General features: G+C 45.0%; 1 protein-coding gene across 1 annotated transcript in view; it reads right to left on the bottom strand.

Moving 5' to 3' along the window:
- Positions 1-644: 644 nt before the first annotated feature.
- Positions 645-22,278, bottom strand: part of LOC116845692 — a 68,276-nt gene continuing 46,642 nt past the window's right edge. Inside the window, exon 3 of the mRNA XM_032818695.1 lies at positions 645-776. Coding sequence (XP_032674586.1) covers positions 645-776 — 132 coding nt within the window. The remainder of the gene's footprint in view (positions 777-22,278) is intronic.

The following is a 22,278-nucleotide window of genomic DNA, read 5'->3' on the forward strand; positions in this document are numbered from 1 at the left end:
GCTTTCCTGCAAAACACGCGACGACCGAGTTGCCCGATTCAACCGATCGCCGTTCCTAACTCCTGGAGACGCACGCGTTGCCCGATCCAACCGGCGTCTTCGCTTCCTGCGACCGCGCCCCGCGGGCCCCCCAGTCGTGCCAGCTGCCCCAATAGGTGCCACGGCTACCATCCGCCCCCTGCTCATATCAACTGTAAATATTTCAGTGTAAATAGTACTTTGTTGTTGGTGTCTCCAATAAATCTAAGTTGTAAATAGCGCATTCACTCTCGCACACTCTCTCATCTCCTCTCACACGGATCCGGACTCCGGCGAGCGAAATCCGGCACGCAGAAAAACGAAACGTTACAAGTTTCCTCTTGTCTACCAAATCAAACGCTGCCCTGAAATCGATAAACGCTACCATCCCCCCTTCCTCCCCGACTATCTATTTATAATATGATTTAATGCAAAAGTATGATCCATCGTCACTACCCTTCTCCTAAATCCCGCCTGACTTCGATAGAAGTTCCTTCTCTTCCATTTCCTCTCTTAACCTTTACGTTAACATCTATAGCTATATAAATCTTATATAAATAAGCTATATAAATCTTATATATTAATGGCATCAACGTTATCCCCATATAATCCGTTACCTTACTCCCTTACGTTTCTTCAGTCATTAATATACGTACCATAAGTAGCAGATTATTAGCGGGCCAGCAACATATAAATACTTCAAACAGACAGATAAAACTCAGCAGCAAGAATTGCATTTTAATGAGTACTGGTTGACGCTGTTGATTAAAACAGAATAACTTAAAGATATTATATATATTGACTTATCCATTTAATTTACTAGACTGGGGAGAAATTAATTCGGATCTTTTTGTAAAGTATAGCATGTATTAACTCTCCATTGCTCCCGTATAAAGCAAACGTTCAATTAAATTTTTATTTTCTAATTATACTAAAGTTAGTAAGCTGTCTGACTTTCCATTTATAAGATTTCTTGTATATGTTAAATTTGTATGGTCGTCTTTTCCGTTAGTATAACTTTTATTAATTTCGCTCATAGTAAGAAAAAAATATGTGAAATTAATGCAATACACATTGTTACCAAATTCAAACTTTACTGTGATAGATCGACAATAAACCAATGTTTTAACACATCTATTTGATTTTATAAAGCTATATTAATGCAGTAATAAAAAGATTAAATTAAAAGATTTAACTAATGACAGGCACATTAGTTCCCTTACATGTAAGCACTAATATTCATCAGTTGATCGAGAGTAATAGAAAGTTAAGGGAAAATGTTTAGAAAATTATTTATTTAATTGAAGTAAATGCCGCTTAAATTGAATATTTTCTATTATCTTTTAGGCAAAAATTGGGTTTCGCACCTATAAAATGCCGGCCCCGTGGTAAAATATAAATTATTAACTTATTTTTGGACTTTAACCTCGAAATCCAATTTCGAAAACGCTCTCTCTGTAGGCTGTGCTGAATCGATCGAAATAAATTTAATAGTTATAAATAATAAATATATATAATAAATATTAAAATATATAATAAAATAATAAATGTAACGATCCACATAGTTTCTTTACAAAAACCGATTTAAAAAAACGCATAAAACCGCGCATAAGGAAAAGAGACGAAAGAGGACACCGCGTTCTCCAAATACACGAATAAACATACCGTCGAACAGCTGCGGTAAATAGCAAAACAAGCGTGATTCAAAAAGTATAAAACTCCTCAAATTGTTAGATAGAGATCAAATCCGATCTACCGCTATTTCGAGAGAATCAGATTCCGATCATCCGCTCTTTAGAGAGATCCGCCGAGTCCTAACGGATTGCTGCTCGCGGATACACGATAGGAATCACTTCGCCGTCGGTTCACGAATACGTGATACCGACACTGCTCCGAATACCGTTCCCGGCAGATTGCTGCTCGCGGATACGCGACAGGAATCACTCCGCCGTCGGTTCACGAATACGTGATACCGACACTACTCCGACTACTGTTCCTAGCAGATTGCTGCTATGCGACAGGAATCACTCCGCCGTCAGTGCCCGGATAAGGGACACCGATATCGTGTAAACCATATCACTCCTGGTCGACTCCCGTTCGCGAATACGCGACAGAAGTTACTCTCCCGTTGGCTCACGGATTCGTGACGCCGACACTGAGAACTACAGCTATCCGCAAGATTCTACGGCCGCAGAAGGGCCTGGAATTCACACATCGGAAGGGCGCTTAACGCAACCTTCACACCGCGAACCGGATCTCGCCTTCGCTCTAGCGCGAGCGAGATCACACCGCTATCGAGTCGCCGTGTGCGACCTCGTCACCATAAACTCGAAGTCTCACTTCATTGCAGCGCAGCTTCGACACCGCGTCATAAGGATCCGCGGCAGAATCACGCCGTCGGTAACTCGCAAGGGCGCGAGTCGACCTCCGCGATACTAGCAAACCGATCTCGGCAAACAAGATCGGAATCATTCCGTTACTGCGACGCATAGGTACGTCCGCGGCACCGTGTTCACCGCATCCGCGATCTTGCTAGAACGAGCCGGTCTCGTTAAAATACGAAGACAGATCTACCAGCTAAGGTTTCGCGTACACAAGATCGTTACATAGAATACGCTGAACCGCACCGAATTTCCGCGATAGGAGAGGAATCGTATCTGAGGTACCACCATCGAGGCGATATACCGCACGCAGCTCAGCAATATCACCGACATACCGCCTATACTGTGCTGCATCGAACAGCAGCAAACTAGTAGAAAGAAACTGTCAACCGGAATTAAAGAGGCGTGCAGCTGAGAACGTCAACAGACGAAATGACGACGCGACAACAAAACCGTCCGCGTCCCGCGCACCGCGCATAGCCTCTTGCGAACCATCGCCTAAACAAAACCTTTGGCAGATTGTACACAAATCGACGAAAACCAACGACGTTGACACTCAACATCGGATTTAATGTACATCGTTACCTGATTTTAAATATACGACTCAGTTTAATTATTAAATTAACTGTTTTTAAATTTATTCCGCCTCCTACGAACCCGAACCGGCGAGCGATTCGGAACGCGACGCATCGTGGTTACAAATTGGCGCCCGAACAGTTCTAGAAAGTAAAAAGGAAGGCAAGCGAGAAATAAGAAAAATGAAGTAGTGGATTTATACACTGTCGAACGAAGACATAATAAAAAAGATGGCCGAATTAGGATTACCCACAGAGGAAACCTTAGACGAACTAAGAGGAAGGTTGAGTAAATTCGTAACAAATAATACTCAAGCTTTCGCAAATGGAAACGAGAAGGAAGGAACGAGCCGCGCATCAGAGATGATGCAAAGCGTCGATCAGGACATGATCGCCAAGACGATTAACCAAGTAAGAAAATGGGACAGTCTATTTGATGGAAGGGACCACGTTTCATTCCTAGAGCGTATTGAGGAACTGCAGAATAGCTGCTGATTATACGGATGACAAGATGCTACAAGGCCTACCTAAGTTATTAAGAGGCGGCACGCTACATTGGTATCGTAACAATAGAAATTCATGGAGAGAATGGAATGAATTTCTAAACGCATTTAGGGAGCATTTCTTGCTGTACTGTTATCGTTTCCAAATGAAACAGGAAAACCAACGGAAGCAGCAAAGACCGAGCGAATCATTTCGACAATACGCCAATGATCTCGCCACGCTAATGCGACGAACGGGAGGGTTCTCGCGTCGCGACCACATAGAGTAAGTGTATGAAAATATGTCTTCGGATCTGAAGATTCATCCATACACTGAGCGAGCTCGAAGCAAGGACGGGCGAAATCGAGGATACCGGACGGCAACGAAGGATATTTCGGAGAGATGCAAAGTCAGCGCCGCGGACACCGATAACGGCCTCAATATACAAGGCTTCAGAATGCTACTGGTGATGTAAACAAAGAGGACACACGAGAAGAATTTGTCGCAACGAGCAGAAAAAGTTCTGCTCGCAGTGCGGAAAAGATGGAATGCTGACAAAAAATTGTCACCCAAGACCGGGAAACCTTACACGGACCGGGGAGGAAGGCAATCCTCGGTCGTAGAAACACTTAACATTAAATATACGCCGTGACCGCAATTGAGAATGCAGATATATAGAAAGAAATTCGATGCACTGCTCGATACAGGCTCAGAAGTCTCCGGCATCAACCAGGAAACTGTCGAAAAAATAAAAAACGACCAACGAGCAAGGCAAGGAGGCACACGAATAGTCCGCTTAGCGGACGGCGGTAGTACGCAATTAGCAGGAAGCATAAAATTGCCAATACTAATAAATAAGAAGCATTGTGAGAATCAATTTTACATATTACCAACATTGGAAAGCTCCATAATAATCGGAGTAGATTTGTGGACGAAACTAGGAATAACAATTCCGCCACCGCAGGGTAAACCGCAGTCATAATGCAACACAAGTACGTGCATTATTTCCGAATGGATGCAGCCGCGCACCGAGAAGGAAGAGGCACGATTAAGAAAATTCTTAAAGACAGAATTCGCGAAGTTCGAAGGGGTCACAGGACCATATACATGGTGCGACACAGAATAAAGATCAAGGCGGGTACGGAACCGATTAAACAAAGATATCGGTCTAGAAATCCGGCAATGCAGGAAATAATAGATCGAGAGACATGGAAAAGATAGGAATTATAGAAAGCTCACAGAGCGCATGGAGCTCACCAATAATTCTGGTAAAAAAGAAAAATGGAAAGCACCGATTCTGGGTGCACTTTAGAAAAGTCACCAAGGTAACAGAACGGGATGCATATCCGTTACCACAGATAACAGCAATGTTAGATAAACTAAGGGGAGCAACCTACCTTACAACTCTCGATTTAAAAAGCGGGTATTGGCAAGTGCCGCTAACAGTCGAGAGTCGATCAATTATAGCATTTACTGTACTCGGCTGAGGACTGAAACAGTTCAAAGTCATGCCGTTTGGATTACATTCCGCTCCAGCAACGTTTCAAAGATTACTGGGCACCGTTATAGGACCGGATCTAGAAAAAAACGTTCAGGTATATCTCGATGATATCATTATCGCGACAAGAACGTTTGACCACTATTTGAAAGTACTCAAAGAAATATTTTTATATCTAAGAAAGGCAAAATTACGATTGAATAGCGAAAAATGTCACTTGCCGCCCAAAACTGAAATATCTGGGACACAGATAAATCAGGAATTAGAACGGATCCGGAGAAGACGAGTGCAGTGAGTAACTGGCCAACACCAACGGAAGTTAAGCACATTCGGCAATTCTTAGGGATGGCTTCCTGGTACAGGAGGTTCATCGCCGGGTTTTCAAAAATTGCTTCACCGCTGACAAATTTGACTAAGAAGACTGTCAAATGGCATTGGGGGACAGAAGAGGAGAACGCGTTCCGCAAGTTGAAAGAAACTTTAGTTTCTGCACCAGTTCTCGCCTGTCCAAATTTTGATCTTAAGTTTACACTGTAGATGGACGCTAGTAAACACGGTCCCGAAGCGGTCCTCACACAAAATGTCACAGAAGGAGAGAGAGTAATAGCATACGTTAGCCGCTCGCTAAACAGCAGCGAGAAAAATTATAGCTCTACAGAGCTGGAATGTCTCGCAGTATGGGGCATACGGAAAATGCGCTGTTATTTAGAAGGATATAAGTTCACCGGATTGACCGATCATCAGTCACTGAAATGGCTGCAAAAATGAGTCACCAACAGGGCGAGTCGGTATATTGAAGTTTGAGTTGTAGCAGTATACCTTCGACATTAAGTCCAGAAAGGGGAGCTCGAACAAAGTGGCCGATGCACTCTCGAGAAATTGCCAGAAATTGCAGTGATAAACAATGATATATAGTGTCCTTGGTATCGTCGCGTATATGACGATACCGAGAAACAACCGCAGTAAACGCCAGACTATGAAATACGGAACGGCAAGTTATACCGTCATATCCTGCATAGTCTTGACTTTAAAGAGGTGCCTAACAGGGATCAGTGGAAAATGTGTATACCGCAGGAGTATCGACCGGACATACTTAAAACGTACCACGATGACCCAACAGCAGGACATCTAGGTATTGCCAAAACAATCTGTCGCATAGCACGACTATTATTAGCTTGGTATGTTTAAGAAGATAAGCAAGTATGTAAAGAAATATGCAAATTGCCAGGCGCATAAAACGGCGCATCGACAACCTGCAGGACAAATGCATGCCACAAACGTGCAGCAACCATGGGAACAGGTATCTATTGATTTGATCGGAGATTTGATCGGAGATCCGGTTCGAAGGACCAAATGCTTCGAACGGCCCGAGGATGGAGAGCGGCCAGTTCGTTTTGCGAGATGCGGATAGGTGTCCGCTCGCCACGTGGAGATCGCGGACTTCGTCGCCGGCAGTCCGCTATCCAGCGGCCCCATGAGATGACGTGGGGTGCAAGTGATTCGCGAGGCTTTTGGAGACAAGGGTATGCGCCTCCGCGTTAGGAGAAGTCCCCCTGCTCGGAGGAGTGAGAATAAAGAGAATAATAACGTCGCGTGGGCGACGTAGCCTAAGTCTCGCGTGGACTCTCTCTCTTCTACGATCGAATCACGGTCATACGTGGGTATTGACCATGCAGAACCATTTCACAAAATGGCTAGAGGTAAAACCTTTAAGAAAAGCCACCGCAACCGCAGTCGCACTGAAGAAATTGTGACTACTAGAAGAAATTATGTACCGACACGGATGTCCAAAAACATTAGTGTCGGACAACGGTACACAATTTAAATCCGGCAGCATGAAGAAATTGGTGCAGGATTTAAGAATTACACAGAGGTTTACACCGATATGGACGCCTCAGTGCAACCCGGTAGAACGTGCGTTAAAGACAATCGCACGTTAAAGACAATGATCTCACAATATGTGGGGGATAGTCACCGGCAGTGGCACGCGCACTTGAACGAAATCAAATTCGCGTTCAATACCGCGAAACAAGATAGCACGGGATTTTCACCCGCTTATCTTAACACGGGCAGACAGCTAGCAGGACCGCACGTACGAAAACGGGAACAGGAAGTTTCCCAAATACTGAACAAGCTAAGGAAACGGCTAGAGGCGGCATACGAACTTGTACGCATAAATATGGTCAGAGCTTTTCAAAAGCAGAGAAAATATTATAATCTGCGTAAAAGGCAATGGAAGCCAAAAATCGGCGACGTGGTGTGGAAGAGAAATCACGCCCTGACAAACAAAGAGAAAGCCATAAACGCGAAATTGGCTCCAAAGTTTTTAGGTTCAATGATAGTCAAGAGAATAATCTCGCCCGTCATATTCGACTTACAAAATAGTAAAAAAAAATGATATAGACAAATCCATGTATAGGACCTAAAAAGCGAGAATGACCTGATTGGCACAGAACAACGAGGAGAGGGAAGTCGAAAATCGGGTATAAAGCAAGGGGCCAAAAGTGAATTTGGCAGTCGATTTTGAGTCGAGCTTTTGAAGCAGACGAGAAGCAATCAAGATGGAAAAGCTGTTTAATATCGAACTCTCAGACTGGCTAGAGAGTTGGGAACCACCGACCGGAGATGACTCGGCGCCTTCCGGTGAGCAGAAGCCGACTTCAACAAGTGCAGAGACTACGCAGAAGGTTTCATGCAGAGGTGGTGACAGTCGACCAACGCTGTCATCAACCAACAACGTCACAGACAGAACAGTGTCTGCAGACACAAATTTCAGGATGACATTAAAACAGAAGCAGGTGATATATATATCCAGAGGGAGAAGTTTTGAGTTGCCGCATTACGCGGCAGCGTAAGAATCAGCTAAATCTCTGATATACCACAAATACGTGGACGGAGAGGTATGGAGAGTGGAGTTTCATACAAACGGGGCAGTAAAAAGAGTTTGAAAAATCGACAAAGTAGGAAGTTCGGGGGACACAGCTAGAAGAAACTAGTACACCTGAACATTAGCAAGTTCACGTATACAAGTCAACACGAAGGTGACGACAAGAAAGGAAAAGATCATACAGAATAACCGTAACCAAAAAAAGAAACAAAAACCGAACAGATATAAAGAAGAACACAATCCATAAAGACTTACTTAGTCTACAACATAGCGAAAAGTATAGTACTAATGGATAAAATTGTGGACGATACGATAGGCGAACTACTCGCCACTTGGAGTGAAGAAAAGGCACTGTTATGGGACAGTTTACTGCCGAAGAAGGAGAGTCCCACCCCAGCATTACCACCGGGGAAAAGACTACCAAGAGAAATGACAAACTAGCGCAAAATACCCGCGATACCGTGTCGTAAAACACCGCCATCGGTGATAGCGGCACAAAGAAAGAGTGCCGTATTAATGGGGAAACCTACATCGAGGCCTACAACAGCACGATGCACAAAAATAGCACCGGTCAGTTGGGGAACAAGCAACAGCATCATCATGGCTACTGCTAGTCAACAACAGCTAAAGCAGATAGTTACTACGAGCGGAGACAGTCAGCAGACCGACACCGAGAAAACCGACCGACAACCAACCAGCAGCCTCAAATACAACAGAAAAGGACGCAGGACGAGGAACCTGGAACCCGACGACAGGTAGAGCACGACCGCGAATTATAACAGATGTAAGATTAACACCATTAAAAATAATTCCATGCGAAAACCAAGGCAATAAAAAACCAATACAAGTTCCGATTGCGGGAAACAGAGTATAAGAAATGTCGTATTATGCTGCGCACACATCCCGTAGATATCATCGGTACGTAGACGGGACACTTTAGTTAGTGCGATTCAATCGTTAGGAAAAAATAAGATCTGTACGTGGCCGAGTCGACCACGTAAAAAGGGGGGTGATGTGACAATCCACATAGGCACGTTACAAAAATCGATTAAAAGAAACGCATAAGACCGCGCATAAGGAAGAGAGATGAAAGAAGACACCGCGTCCTCCAAATACGCGAATAAACATACCGCCGAACAGCTGCGATAAATAGCGAATCAAGCGTGATTAGCAAAATATAAAACGCCGCGAATTGTTAGATCGAGATCAGATCCGATCCACCACTCTTTCGAGAGAATCAGATTCCGATCATCCGCTCTTTAGAGAAATCCGCAAACGTCGAGTCCTGGCAGATTGTTGCTCGCGGATACGCGACAGGAATCACTCCGCGGTCAGTTCACGAATACGTGATACCAACACTGCTCCGAATACCGTTCCTAGCAGATTGCTGCTCGCGGATACGCGACAAAAATCACTTCGCCATCGGTTCACGAATATGCAATACCGACACTGCTTCGAATACCATTCCTGGCAGATTGCTGCTCGCGGATATGCGACAGGAATCACTCCGTCGTCGGTTCACGAATACATAATACTGACACTGCTCCGAATAGAGAAGGACGCCTCTCGTGAGCCATCGAGGCCTAAACAAGGCCTCCGGCAGATTGTAAACAAATCGACGAAAACCAACGGCGTCGGCACTCAACATCGGATTTAATATACATCGTTAGCTGATTTTAAATATACAACTCAGTTTAATTATTAAATCGACTGTTTTCAAATTTATTCCGCCTACGAGCCCGAACCGGCGAGCGATCCGGAACGCGACGCATCGCGGTTACATAAATATATATAATAAATATATATAATAAATATTGAAATAAATGTACAACATTTGATGATTTGTTGAGGAGGATACGAGAGAACTTTCGAACCCAAGTCTATTAAGATCTTCACAGTAGCTACAGCGATATAGCTTATGGAGTCTTGTTATGCAAACGAATGATTTTAAATCAGTTTAGAGATACATGACGATTATTTCTCAAGTAAAACCGCGTAAAATCAAATTACTTGTTGACTCTTAGTGGCGACAATTTGATATAGTGACAAAAACTCGTACATGATCACACCTTCCTCATCTCATCAGATACACAAAAGTACTCTTTGGCCATGCATGTTGATTTGGTAGCTGAGAGACGATTTGTTAGGAACCCAACTATGATTTTTTGCGATTGAGATTGTCGAAATAATTCTAATATTATTCTAATATTATTCTCAGTCATAAGATTAAAAAAAACATGACGAACATTCATTTTATTTTCTTATTCATCTTACCTAATGCTTACAAACAAGTTAAAAAGTTAAAAATATTGCAATCTACATCAAACTATTATGCAAGCAAGGAGTTTAGCTTATACAGGATGTCTCATTTTAACTTAAACATTGAGATATCTCGAAAACAATGCATTTTCGAAAAAAAATGTTTTAAATAAAAGTTATAATGATTTGAAGGGGTCAGATGAACTACTTAGATTTTGGACTCGGACCCAATGAGGTTCAGGTTAATTATTTCGATGGAAACCTTTATGAAAATTTACTTTAAATAAAGTTAGACTGAGTTCTCACTTAGCGCGTCTCGCGTTGTCGTCCGTCGCGTGACGAGGTAAACCAATCAAATCGTCCAATATCGTATAGATAAAAGTGAGTTGAGAATATAGACCATAAATTTTTTGTTTAAAATGTCGAACAATAAGCGATACCTCAGAAGTCGCCTCAGAAGTCATGTCGTTACGCAATAAAATGGGACGAATAAAGGACTAATGGGACTTCAAAAGCTAATTTTTTTTCTTCCACTTTTTTCTCAATAAAAACAGATTAGTATCGCTCAAAAAAATTTCTAAAACATGTACCCGACACTGTAACTTAAAAAATATGCCATGGGTATTCTTTTCAACAAACATAGCGGTATCAAATCGAAATTGTTTTACTCTGTAATTACTATGTAAATTACTATGTAATTTTGTAGTAATATTAAATCTAAAACAATTTCGATAACCAAATATAAACGAAAATCCGAATAAAACGCTTCAAATCAACTGCCATATTGGTACCGCTGTTTGTTGGAAAAAATATCTATGGCATATTTTTTTAATTAAAGTCGGGAACACGTTTTAAATATTTTCCCGAACAATACTAACACGTTTTCATGGAGAAAATAGTGGAAGAAGAAAAAATTAGTCCTAATAACGCGTTGTTTTATTTTATTTTGCAAACATTTTGCATAAATTGCGATTTTGTTTAATTTTCTCAACGCTATTCGATAGCGACATTAAAATTGGTAGGAATGGTACTCCTTTTAAACAATAGACCTCATTTTCGTAGTAAAATAAATGGCATAAATCAGTGTAAAATTTCAGCACATTTTGACGTTAATGGGTTAAATATAGTATTAGATAAAGATTTACCTTCTGAGCTAATTAAGTGACTTCTAAGCCACTTTGATCGACAAAATTGAGTTCAGAATATGGACCAAAATATGTGTTTTGTACACTAAAATATATACATATTCGAAACAGTACTGTCTATGGTAGGCCATAAGCAGGATACGATAAAGAGACAGACTTATTTGAGTTTGAATTGATCCTCAAACTCAATTCAATTTATTTGCGTTTCATATACTTATCCTAACTCATATAAAAATCGATAATATTAGATTATGTTGTGCCTACTCTTGCATTGTATTGACACGTGCGTTAAGTGTGAATAAGAATGATACTATTTTTAAGCTTCCGTCGCGTCACAACGACGCAATGCGTGACACACTAAGTGGGAACATTACCTTAGAGTTTTCAAGATTACTTTTAAAATTTAAGAATATACTTAAAAAATTCTAAGATAATATTTAAAGCATATAAAAAGTTAATTTCAAATCTAAGAAATTTTAAAATATTTAAGACTGACTTTAAAACAGTGTTCAGGTATTCTAAAGGAATGAAAAAGTAATTTTAAAGTAATCTCAATAAATTTTGGATAATTCTAAGATAACATTAAAGTTTTCGTATTGTAACGAGGCACCTTGTACCTCGTTACGTGCTGTGCGATGTATATCCGCCGAGCATATTGGGTCCGCATGGAGGGCACTCCGTGGATTCAAAAACGATTGACGTGACGCCGTCTTGCGGTACACATCGCACGAACGCTTCTAGCCAGAGACCCGTATAGAGGCATGCGGTTTCGGTCAAATTCCCGCCAGTTCCGCGAAGCGCTGCCGCGCGGCGCGAACGCCGAGACGTTACTCCAAGTGAAAAATCGGCAACCACTACGATAAAAGGGGAACTCACAAGGGTTTCAGCACCAAGTTCGCCGCCGAGCTCTCAGGAGATCGGCACAAAAACATGCACCTGAGAACTCACTCTTGACAACGACGTATCGGGATTCGGTCGCCACTCGTATACAGAATCCCACCGCTCCTGACGACGACGTGCCGACATTCAGTCACCGTTCGTACACGAGATTCTTCCGTTCATAACGACAACGTGCCGGGATTCGGTTCCCGTTCATACAATAAATCCTACTGCTCTTGACCACAACGTGACGGGAATCGGTCGCCGTTCGTATACGAGATCCTATCGCTCCTAACGATGATATACCGGGATTCGGTCGCTGTTCGTACACGAGATCCTACTGCTTCTGACGGCGACACTCGGGCATCAGTCTGTACGCCACGCCGATCCTGACCACGACGAGCCAGACGCAAGATACACTCCGACGCCGAAGCCAAGCACAAACGCCAAGCCGCAAGGGCACACAGACTCCCCCGACCTTCCGCCATACTCCTCACGTTCTATTACGCATATGTGCCCAATACCTTGCTGTATATATGTATATAAATAGTAGTGTAGTAGTAAGAATAAAGTACCAAGTACAACAACTCTACGTGTCTAATCTCAGCCCACCACTCTGCTCTATCTATCTATCTATCTATTTATCTATCTATCTATCTATCTATTGTGTAACGGGGTCACTTCTCTCGCCTCGTTCGTTTACTTCGGTTTTATCGTTTGGGTAAGCTCGCCGGCGTCCAGGATCGTAATAGAAGAGAGAGATGGCAGTAATGTGCTCGATTTTGCTAACTTACAACGAGAATTTATTACTTTAGTGTACAGTGAGTGACGTGTATACTGCGCCGAGGCGCGTGCGATCGGTTTTGCCGGTGCAAGTCGGAAGGGTGGGCGGTCGCGGTGGCGGCAGGCCGCGGTTCGGGCACGGGGCCGCGTCGTTCCTGGGGTTGACTTCCACCCAGCACGTCGTCGCCTAGAACGGTGAATCGTGGAGTCACGGTCGACGCCCGACACGCTCTCCTCTGAGTTCGATCGGCGGCCGAAACCCGGCACGTCGTCGTCTGGAACTGGTGTGCCTCGAGAGGCTGAGTTCGCGGTGTCACGCTCGCGTGCTGGTCTCCTAGGAGACCGGCGGTGAACTCGTCTCGATGGCTCCGCGAGCCCCCCTTTTATAGAGGCAGCCGCGGAAATTTACCTGCGAGTGCTGCCTCAACCTCGCGTCCGCGCCGCGTAGCGGCGGCCGGGAGAACTACCGGGCTCCCGGCGTGCTAGTCGTCTAACGGGTGCCGGGCAGCGAAATTAAGTACAGCGGGAGAACGTAACATAAATATATTTTAAATTTCGACAACGGTCGAGAACAACGAAACGAAACAGACTAGAATACTCAATTTGATATAACTATGCTATGTTTGCTTAACACTAGGAACGAGGTGGGAACGCCTCGTTACAATTGTAATGTCTCCTCTTGCGTGCCCCTGGATCGGCTCGCTGGCGTCCAGGTTCGTCTTTTAGGACAGAGATTCGAAGCGACGGAAGTGATTAGGCGATATTACTGGTATAGTTTCTCTTTATTTGTCTACTACTTACAGTGTGATTGACTTGTAAGTAATGGGACGTAGTACGTACGCGGCGCTACAGCGAGGGCGCCGATGGATCGTGATGGATGACTACCGCGGCGTTGATTGCGGAGGTGGGCCGTGATGCGCTCTCCGGATTCCGTTGTCAAGACTGTGGTTGCCTGTAGCCGTCGGCGCCGTTCGGTATTTCCCCTCCTTGCGGACGACCAGCGGCCGAAACCCGGCCCGTCGTCGTCTGGAGAGGTGATCTTGGAGTAACGGTCGAAGCCCGACATGCTCTCCCTGAGTGCGAACGACGGCCGAAACCCGGCACGTCGTCGTCTGGAACGGTGTGTCTTGGAGCAACGGTTGAAGCCCGACACGCTCTCCACGAGTTCGAACGGCGGCCATAACCCGGCACGTCGTCGTTTGGAACGGTGTGCCTCGAAAGGCTGTGTTCTCGGTGTCACGCTCCCGTACTGGTCTCCTCGGAGACCGGCGGCGAACTCGTCCTGAGAGCTCCGCGAGCACCTCTTTTATCTAGGCGCTAGCACAGAATTAACTGCGAGCGCCGGCCCGGTACCGTGTCTGCGCCGCGTAGCGGCGACCGGTGCGACTACCGGATTCTCAACCCGTTAGTCAAATACGGTGTATAAGATGTCTTAAATAGATACAAGCGTGGAGCAAAGGAACAAACTAAATATATTTATATAATAAGTAACGTACTGAACATGAATATTAAATAAACAAACAATCAGATGAACAAATGAACTCTAAGTAAACTAATAAACAACTGAACAATAAAGAAAAATACGTAAATGCAGGAACGGACGGAGGCGCCTCGTTATATTATCTATACGAGCCTGGACAGAGGCGAGCTGGTCTAGTCATAGCACCGCGAGGATAACCCGTCACATGGCGCCCGAACAGAGACCACCTGCACAGTAAAATAATCGCCAGCAAAGAAAAAAAAGAGCAGTGAGAGAAAGAAAGTGAGCAGGAGATACGAAACATGGAAAGCGACGCGATCAAGAAGGGGTGGATTTACACCCTTACTAAAGATCAAACAGTTGCAAGAGAAAGGATTGAAAAACGAAGGAACGCTAAACGAGTTATTCCGGGCGATGAGCCAATATCTCACAAAACAGCCAGATCAAGCACCGATCATGGACGAAAAAGCGGCCGTCCTCCTCGATCTAAATCGAAAGGTCATTCGACCACCCAGTCCCATACCTACCGAGACATACAGTACGGCGGACACTATCAATCAAATCCGCAAATGGGGGTGCCATTTCGATGGGAAGGATTCCGTCGCCTTCCTGGATCGAGTGGAGGAACTCCAGCACTGATATGGACTTTTAGCTGCCCAGATGTTGGCAGGGCTACCTGAATAATTACGCGCCCCCTCCTCTGGTACCGCAACTACCGCCATAGCTGTGCCTGGTAGGACGACTTCATGCAGACGTTCCGAGAGCAGTACATATATGTATATGTCCCGGCAATACCGCGCGCAACTACTGCGTGAACTCTATAATTGGCGACAATTCGAGGGAGAGATATACGCGAAGTATACGACCTCGATCTTCACCTTGATGTGACGAGCTGGTCGCTTAGACTAGGAAAACCAGATCGAGCAGCTGTACCAAGACCTCCGACCAGTGTATAAACTCTACGTCAGGCGAGACGATACTCGGCAACTTGTCAAGCTCGGGTCTCGTGCTGTCTAATACGAAGCCATCACTCTCTCCGTGCGTGACACACGGCCTCCCGTACGCCCACGTCCGCCAATTGTTGCCGCCGTCCTCTATGACAAAAACCGGTGCCGTTGGCGATGTAAAGAGCGGGGTCACACGCGAACTAACTGCTATCGACCTACCCGCAAGTTTTGCTCGCATTGCGTCCAGGACAGAGAACTGACCAGAGATTGTCACCTCCGGCCGGGAAACGACTTGCCGATCAGGAGGCCGATCTCCGATCCTTGCCGGAGCCCGCGTAATTTATGAACCTCGTCCGTTCATCATAGCCGACAGATCCTCCACCTCCCTGGCTGGTAGCTGTAGGGCTACCTCTACAGGTGGGGACGCGCACTTATCAACATACCTTCGGCATTCTGCCTAACTTGGCCGATGATCTCATCGGCACCAATCTGTGGGCACACCTTCAAATTTCTCTCTGTCCCCTCGGCTTCGCCCAAACATCCAAAATACCGCCCGATGAATTGCCGACAGCGGCGCGCACCGATAGACTTATACCGCTACAACCCCAGCAGGAAAAACAACTCCAAGAGTTTCTCAAGCGCGAACTGGCTCGCTTCACCTCCGTTGCCTACACCGGGCCTACACCCAACCTCCGGCATCAGATCTGCGTAAAACCCAACACTCAAACCAATCAAACAGCGATTCCGGCCGCGAAATCTTGCTATGTAGGTAATTATAGACCAGGAAATCAGAAAGATGGAAGAGGAAGGAATTATTCAGCCGTCACACAACCCATAGAGCTCTCCCGTCGTCCTGGTGAAAAAGAAAGACGAAACCCGACGGTTTTGTATAGACTACCGCAAAGTCAACGAAAAGGACGCCTACCCCTTGCCCAAAATTACTGCCACACTAAACAAATTACGGGAGGAAAATTACCTCAACACCCTCGACTTAAAAAATAGATATTGGCAGGTGGCCCTTACACCAGACAGCCAACCCATCACGGCTTTTACTGTACCGGGACGGAGGTTGATGCAGTTCAGAGTAATGATTTTCGGACTGCATTCAGCCCCCGCCACATTCCAGCGACTCCGTATTGGGGGCCAACCTCGAGTCAAACGTTTTGGTCTACCTCTATAACATCATCGTCGCGACCCGGACGTTTGTAGATCACCTACGATTCCTGAAAGAGGTCTTCCGCTGTTTATGAGTCGCACGGTTACGTTTAAATCCGGACAAATGCCAATTCTGTCGAGAAAACCTGCGATATCTGAGATATCTCATCGACAGCAGAGGTTTACGAACGGACCCGGTGAAAACCAGCGTCATCGCCAATTTACCTACCCCCACCACCGTCCGCAAAGTACACCAGTTCTTGGGGATGGCCTTCTGGTACCGATAGTTTATACTGTATTTTTCTTAGTCCGCCGTCTCTTTGACTAACTAAAAAATCAGTGTGTTGGGCATGGGGAGCCTCTGAGGCCACATTCCAGGCCTTAAAGGAGGCACTAACATTCACTCCGGTACTCATATGCCCGGATTTCTCCCGACGATTCGTATTACAGATGGATGCCAGTACGATGGAGCTTGGAATCACGGGTGAAAATTGTAAAACATCCTGAGCTAAATTTTCAAAGAAGGGAAAAAGGTCATCGCCTACGCAACTCGTACTCTTAACCAAACCGAGCGCAACTACAGTGCCACCGAGCTGAAGTGCCTGAAGGTGTGGGGTATCAAGCGGATGAGGAATTACTTAGAAGGATAACGGTTCACAGTGCTCACCGACCACTAATCCTTCAAGTGGTTACATATTCTAAAAACGCCAACCGGTCATCTAGGCAAATGGAGATTCGAACTCCAATAATATGAGTTCGATATCCAATACCGAAGGAGCACCACCAACTGCGTCACAGACTCCTTATCTCATCAGCCAAAACTTTGCTCGCTACGGGAGCTAAGGCAATGCGAGTGGTACCAACGCCTTATTATCCAGGTGAAACAACACCCAACCGAACGTCCAACCGAACTACTCCATCCGAAACGAACGTTTATTCCATCACTTGTTGCACTACCTCGATTTCCGCGAGATGCTCAGCGAAGAACAATGGAAGGAGTCCGTGCCGAGCAATCAACGGCGAGAGACACCACGATGATCCGAGCGCAGGACACCTGGGCATAGTCAAAACGATTGCCCGAATGGTCAAGCACTATTATTGGCCGGGCATGTAGCGAGATATCACCCGGTATGTCCAAGAATGCCTCACCTGCCAGGCCTACAAGCCCAACCAAGATTTACTCGCAGGCACCCTCCGCACTATGCACGTGTGAGCACGCTGAGAATAGATGGCTCTCGATCTCATCGAACCCCTCACAACGCTCACGCGATCCAGGGTCATCGGTGACTACTCACGCTCCAGAACCGTTTTACTAAATGGCTCGAAATGCAGCTACTAAAACAATCCGGAGCTGTCGCCCAGGCAATCATCTACGCTCGTCATCTACCGACACGAGTACCATGACGTTATTACCACCGACAATGGCACCCGACAGTGTCTCCAAAGCTATGCCATAAATCGCCACGATTTCGGGATCCGCCATCGAAAAACTACGCCATATACGTCACAATGCAATCCTGCGAACGCACAAACTGGACCATCAAAACGATAATCATCCAATATGTTCAAAAACACCACTGCCGATGGTATCAACAACTACCGGTATTACAATACGCGTTTAACACTGCAAAAAGCGAAGCCACCGGGTACACGCCGGCCTTCCTCAACCATGGACGATAACTGACGGGGCCTCACCTAACCGAGAGAGGACGACTAGCCACCGTCGAACCGCCCAACCGCCGTCGACGCCAGCTCGAAGAAGTCTTCTAGCTGGTCTGTATCAATTTGGCTTCCAACAGCAGGCGCATCATTACGATCTGCGCCACCGTCCGTGCGCAACCAAAGATCGGGGATTGGGCGTGCAAACACTCACTATCCGATAAGGCACGAGGATTCAACGCCAAATTGGCGCCGCAATATAGTGGGCTTATGGAGATCCAACGAATCCTCTCGTCGGTCATCTATGACCTTCGAGACTCTCGCCGACAATGGCACCGACAGGTGCACCAGCAAAACCTGTACCTCAAACCGGCAACGCCGGATGAAGCACCGCCAAAGGCCCTGGGGTTGCGCCTCAGTTTGACCCTGGACCTGCGAGACGACTACGCGTCGCACACCCGTCGTCTCAACCATAAGTTCGGCCTCGATCCGCTGCGTAAGGCACCAGCCACCGGCTAACTCGCCATCAAACCGAAGACTCGTCTCGGTACCGAAGGCATAAAAAGCAAGAGGCTATCCATTAGAGATTACCTTTCCGAGTATTCGGATTTGCAGCACGTTTGGCCGCCCTCCATACACTTGTTTGGCGAAGATATTTTTGGTAATTATCAGTATTCCTTCGCTAGTTTTAACGGCTTAAGAGGGAAAATCAGTAGATTGTTCTACAACCTGCACCTACGCATGAACACCCTCTACGCCGCTAAACCGCGGGTACTCTACCGCATGCACGGCGGTAGAGTATCCGCGACATTGACGACGAACAGGCCCTTGAAAACCTCCACGCACCCCCATGACGCACGAAGAGGCCGAAGCCACTTGGGCCCGTCTCTTGGGCGATCAGGAGGCGCAGTCAGCAACACCTTCACCACCACCGGCAGGCACACACCCGCGCCGTCTTGCGCCCAAAGTCGGCACATATATTCAGTGGTTGGGCGATAACGGCGTCCGAAAATTGTTGACCCTGGCCACCAGCAGCAACCATCGGTCGAAGACGACCACGCCCACAAATACGTCAACTGGGTCGCCGCCACTGATAGACCACGCCCAGTGACGCTACCGACCAAACGCCCCCGAGTTCGGGACAATGCACGGCTCCACAAAAGGGTAGTTTTACGGCTATCACCCGAGAAAACGATCGAAAGAAAACCGCTGGGACCAAAGGTTTCCGCATCTCGCCAAAGCCAAAAGCCCGCTACACGACTCAATCGATGCCATACCTCCGACACTAAAAACCAAGTTGCGAAAACTATTTGGCAGCAGCAGCAACTCCAATACCAGCAGCCGGGCTTCCTCATCCGAGAGCAGGGCCACCTCACCGACCGCCGAAACCACAGAACCACACGGGAATACCGACCCATGCTCGCCCTCGCACCGCGAGGTTGTCCTGCCTAATGACGCTCTAGCCCAGGTACCCCGGAAGACGATATATATCCGCCAGGCATACCGGCTCCACGTGGAGAGCACCCGGTGGATTCAAAAACGATTGACGCGACGCCGGTACACACCGCACGAACGCTTCTAGCCAGAGACCCGCATAGAGGCTTGCGTATCAAATTCCCGCTAGTTCCGCGAAGCGCTACCGCGCGGCGCGAACGCCGAGACGTTACTCCAAATGAAAAATCGGCAACCACTACGATAAAAGGGGGACTCGCGAGGATCTCAGCACCGAATTCGCTTCCGACCTCCGAGGAGATCGGCACAGGATCGTGCATCTGAGAACTCACTTCTGACGATGACGTGCCGGGATTCAGTCATCATTCGTACACGAGATCCTTCCGCTCCTGACAATGATATGCCGGGATTCGGTCGCCGTTCGTACAATAAATTCTACCGCTCCTGACGACGACGTGCCGGAATTCGGTCGCCGGTCGTACACTAGAACACACAGCTCCTGACGACGACGAGACCCAGATTCCAGTCTATACACCACGCGATTCTGACCATGACGAGCCGGACGTAGGAGAGGCTCCAGCGGCGAGGCCAGGCGCGAACGCCAAACCGCAAGGGTACATAGACCCCCGACCCTCCGTTATATCCCTCACGTTCTATTGCTCCCAATACCCTGCTGTATACAGGGTCATCGAAAAGTATCGGACCCCCCTAATATCTTCAGTTGCATTTTGGAGAAAATGTCCAATAATAAAGTCGTATAGTTTCAAGCGGAGAGTAAGATGATGACCTTGACTTTGACCTTGACCATATCCTTCAAGGTCATTTCAAGGTTAACCTTATTTTTTTTAATGAAACCGCCTACATTTTATTGCATATTCTTATAGCTTATCTCGAGAGCTTTCCAAAACGCTAGAATAAAACATTTTTTCATTAAGTACTTTTTGAATTATAAAGGTTTGAAGTTAACAATTTTTTGACACAAAATATCTTGTAAAATATTATTTAATTTTCAGTAATCATAACCTTAATACTTTTATAAGTATTAATAATGAGACGTGGAATAATGAGACCAATTAATTGGTTTAAAGAAAATACATTAATCGAAAAGTGATGGATCCCCCTAATAGTTTTAGTAAGAATGCATTTTGGAAAAATGTCCAATAGCAAAGTTGTACGGCCTCAAGCGGTGATGCTAGTAGGCTACGGCAGAATACTGCCCGAAAGTGATCGCGAGAAGCTGTTCGAATGCGTGATGTCCGAAGGCGTTAGCGGGAATCTGTCCGAAAGCGTTGGCGAAGCCGATCTTTATTCTCTCACTTTCGCAAGCACTAATGTACGAGCTCTTGAGTAAACAATACGGATCACTGATTTTAATCTTTGATGCAGTGCTGTCTTCTTCTTAGCGAGCAGCAGTCACCTCGTGGACAAAAACAAACAGCCCCAAAAATTTTTTCTGTAACAAAAGAAGCCATTGCGCTTCAATTGATTGTCCCAAACATCAAACCTTTATCATTCAAAAAGTACTTAATAAAAAAATGTTTTATTCTAGCGTTTTGGAAAACTCTCGACATAAGCTATAAGAATATGCAATAAAATGTAGGGGGTTCCATTTAAAAAAATAAGGTTAACCTTGAAATGACCTTGAAGGACATGGTCAAGGTCAAAGTCAAGGTCATCATTTACTCCCCGCTTGAAACCATACGACTTTGCTATTGGATATTTTCTCCAAAATGCATTCTAACTGAAGATATTAGGGGGGTCCGATACTTTTCGATGACCCTGTATATGTATGTAAGTAATAGTATAGTAGTAAGAATAAAGTACCAAATATAACAACATTACATGTCTCAACCCTTTACTATCTATCCAAACCTCGACACCTGCGAGTTAGTCTAAACGGAGCACCGCGGGGATAACCCGTCACACTATGATTATTGATCTAAGTAAAAAGTTCCACACAAAAGAAAATTTTTACGAAGATTTATTTATGGTCAGCTTTAAGGTTTTTTTCTTAAAGTTATATTTAATACTTCCATTGCAATTAAATTATTAAGTTTTAAATTAAAATTAATTAGCTTTAATTTAAGTATATAGTTAGCTTTATGATTAGCTAATTATATAGTTAGCTTTAAAAATTATTGGTTAAAGCTAACCAATAAAATAAACATTAAAAATCTTCTTTTATTTGGAATTTTTTATTTGAGATCAAGAATCATAAGAAAACCAATTAGCTTTAATTAATTTTATACTTTAAACGCAATGTGAATAATAAATATAATTTTAAGAATAAACCTTAAAACTAACTATGTAAGCAAAGCACATTGCCCCGTTACGTTTTGTTTGTGTTTACTTAATTTTTCATTTATTGTTTATTGTTGTATTAATTTAGTTTATGAATTCCCCATTTGGGAAAATACAAGTTCTCTTGTGAAACCATATGAGATCCTTTAACCCTTTGTGTCACGAATTTTTCTATCAAGCCTATTTTTTCTGTAATAATGTAACCGTACATTTTTGGAGTCGCTTATTACAAATCCAAAGTTAGAATGGCAAACTATATGTATATATGTATATATGTATATATATATGTATATGTATATACATATGTACATATGTATATGTATATACATACATATATATATATATATATATATATATATATATATATATATATATA

Source organism: Odontomachus brunneus, unplaced genomic scaffold (genome assembly GCF_010583005.1).
Source record: "Odontomachus brunneus isolate Ranch 3 - 2012 unplaced genomic scaffold, Obru_v1 Obru_scaffold_056, whole genome shotgun sequence".
Classification (NCBI taxonomy): domain Eukaryota; kingdom Metazoa; phylum Arthropoda; class Insecta; order Hymenoptera; family Formicidae; genus Odontomachus; species Odontomachus brunneus.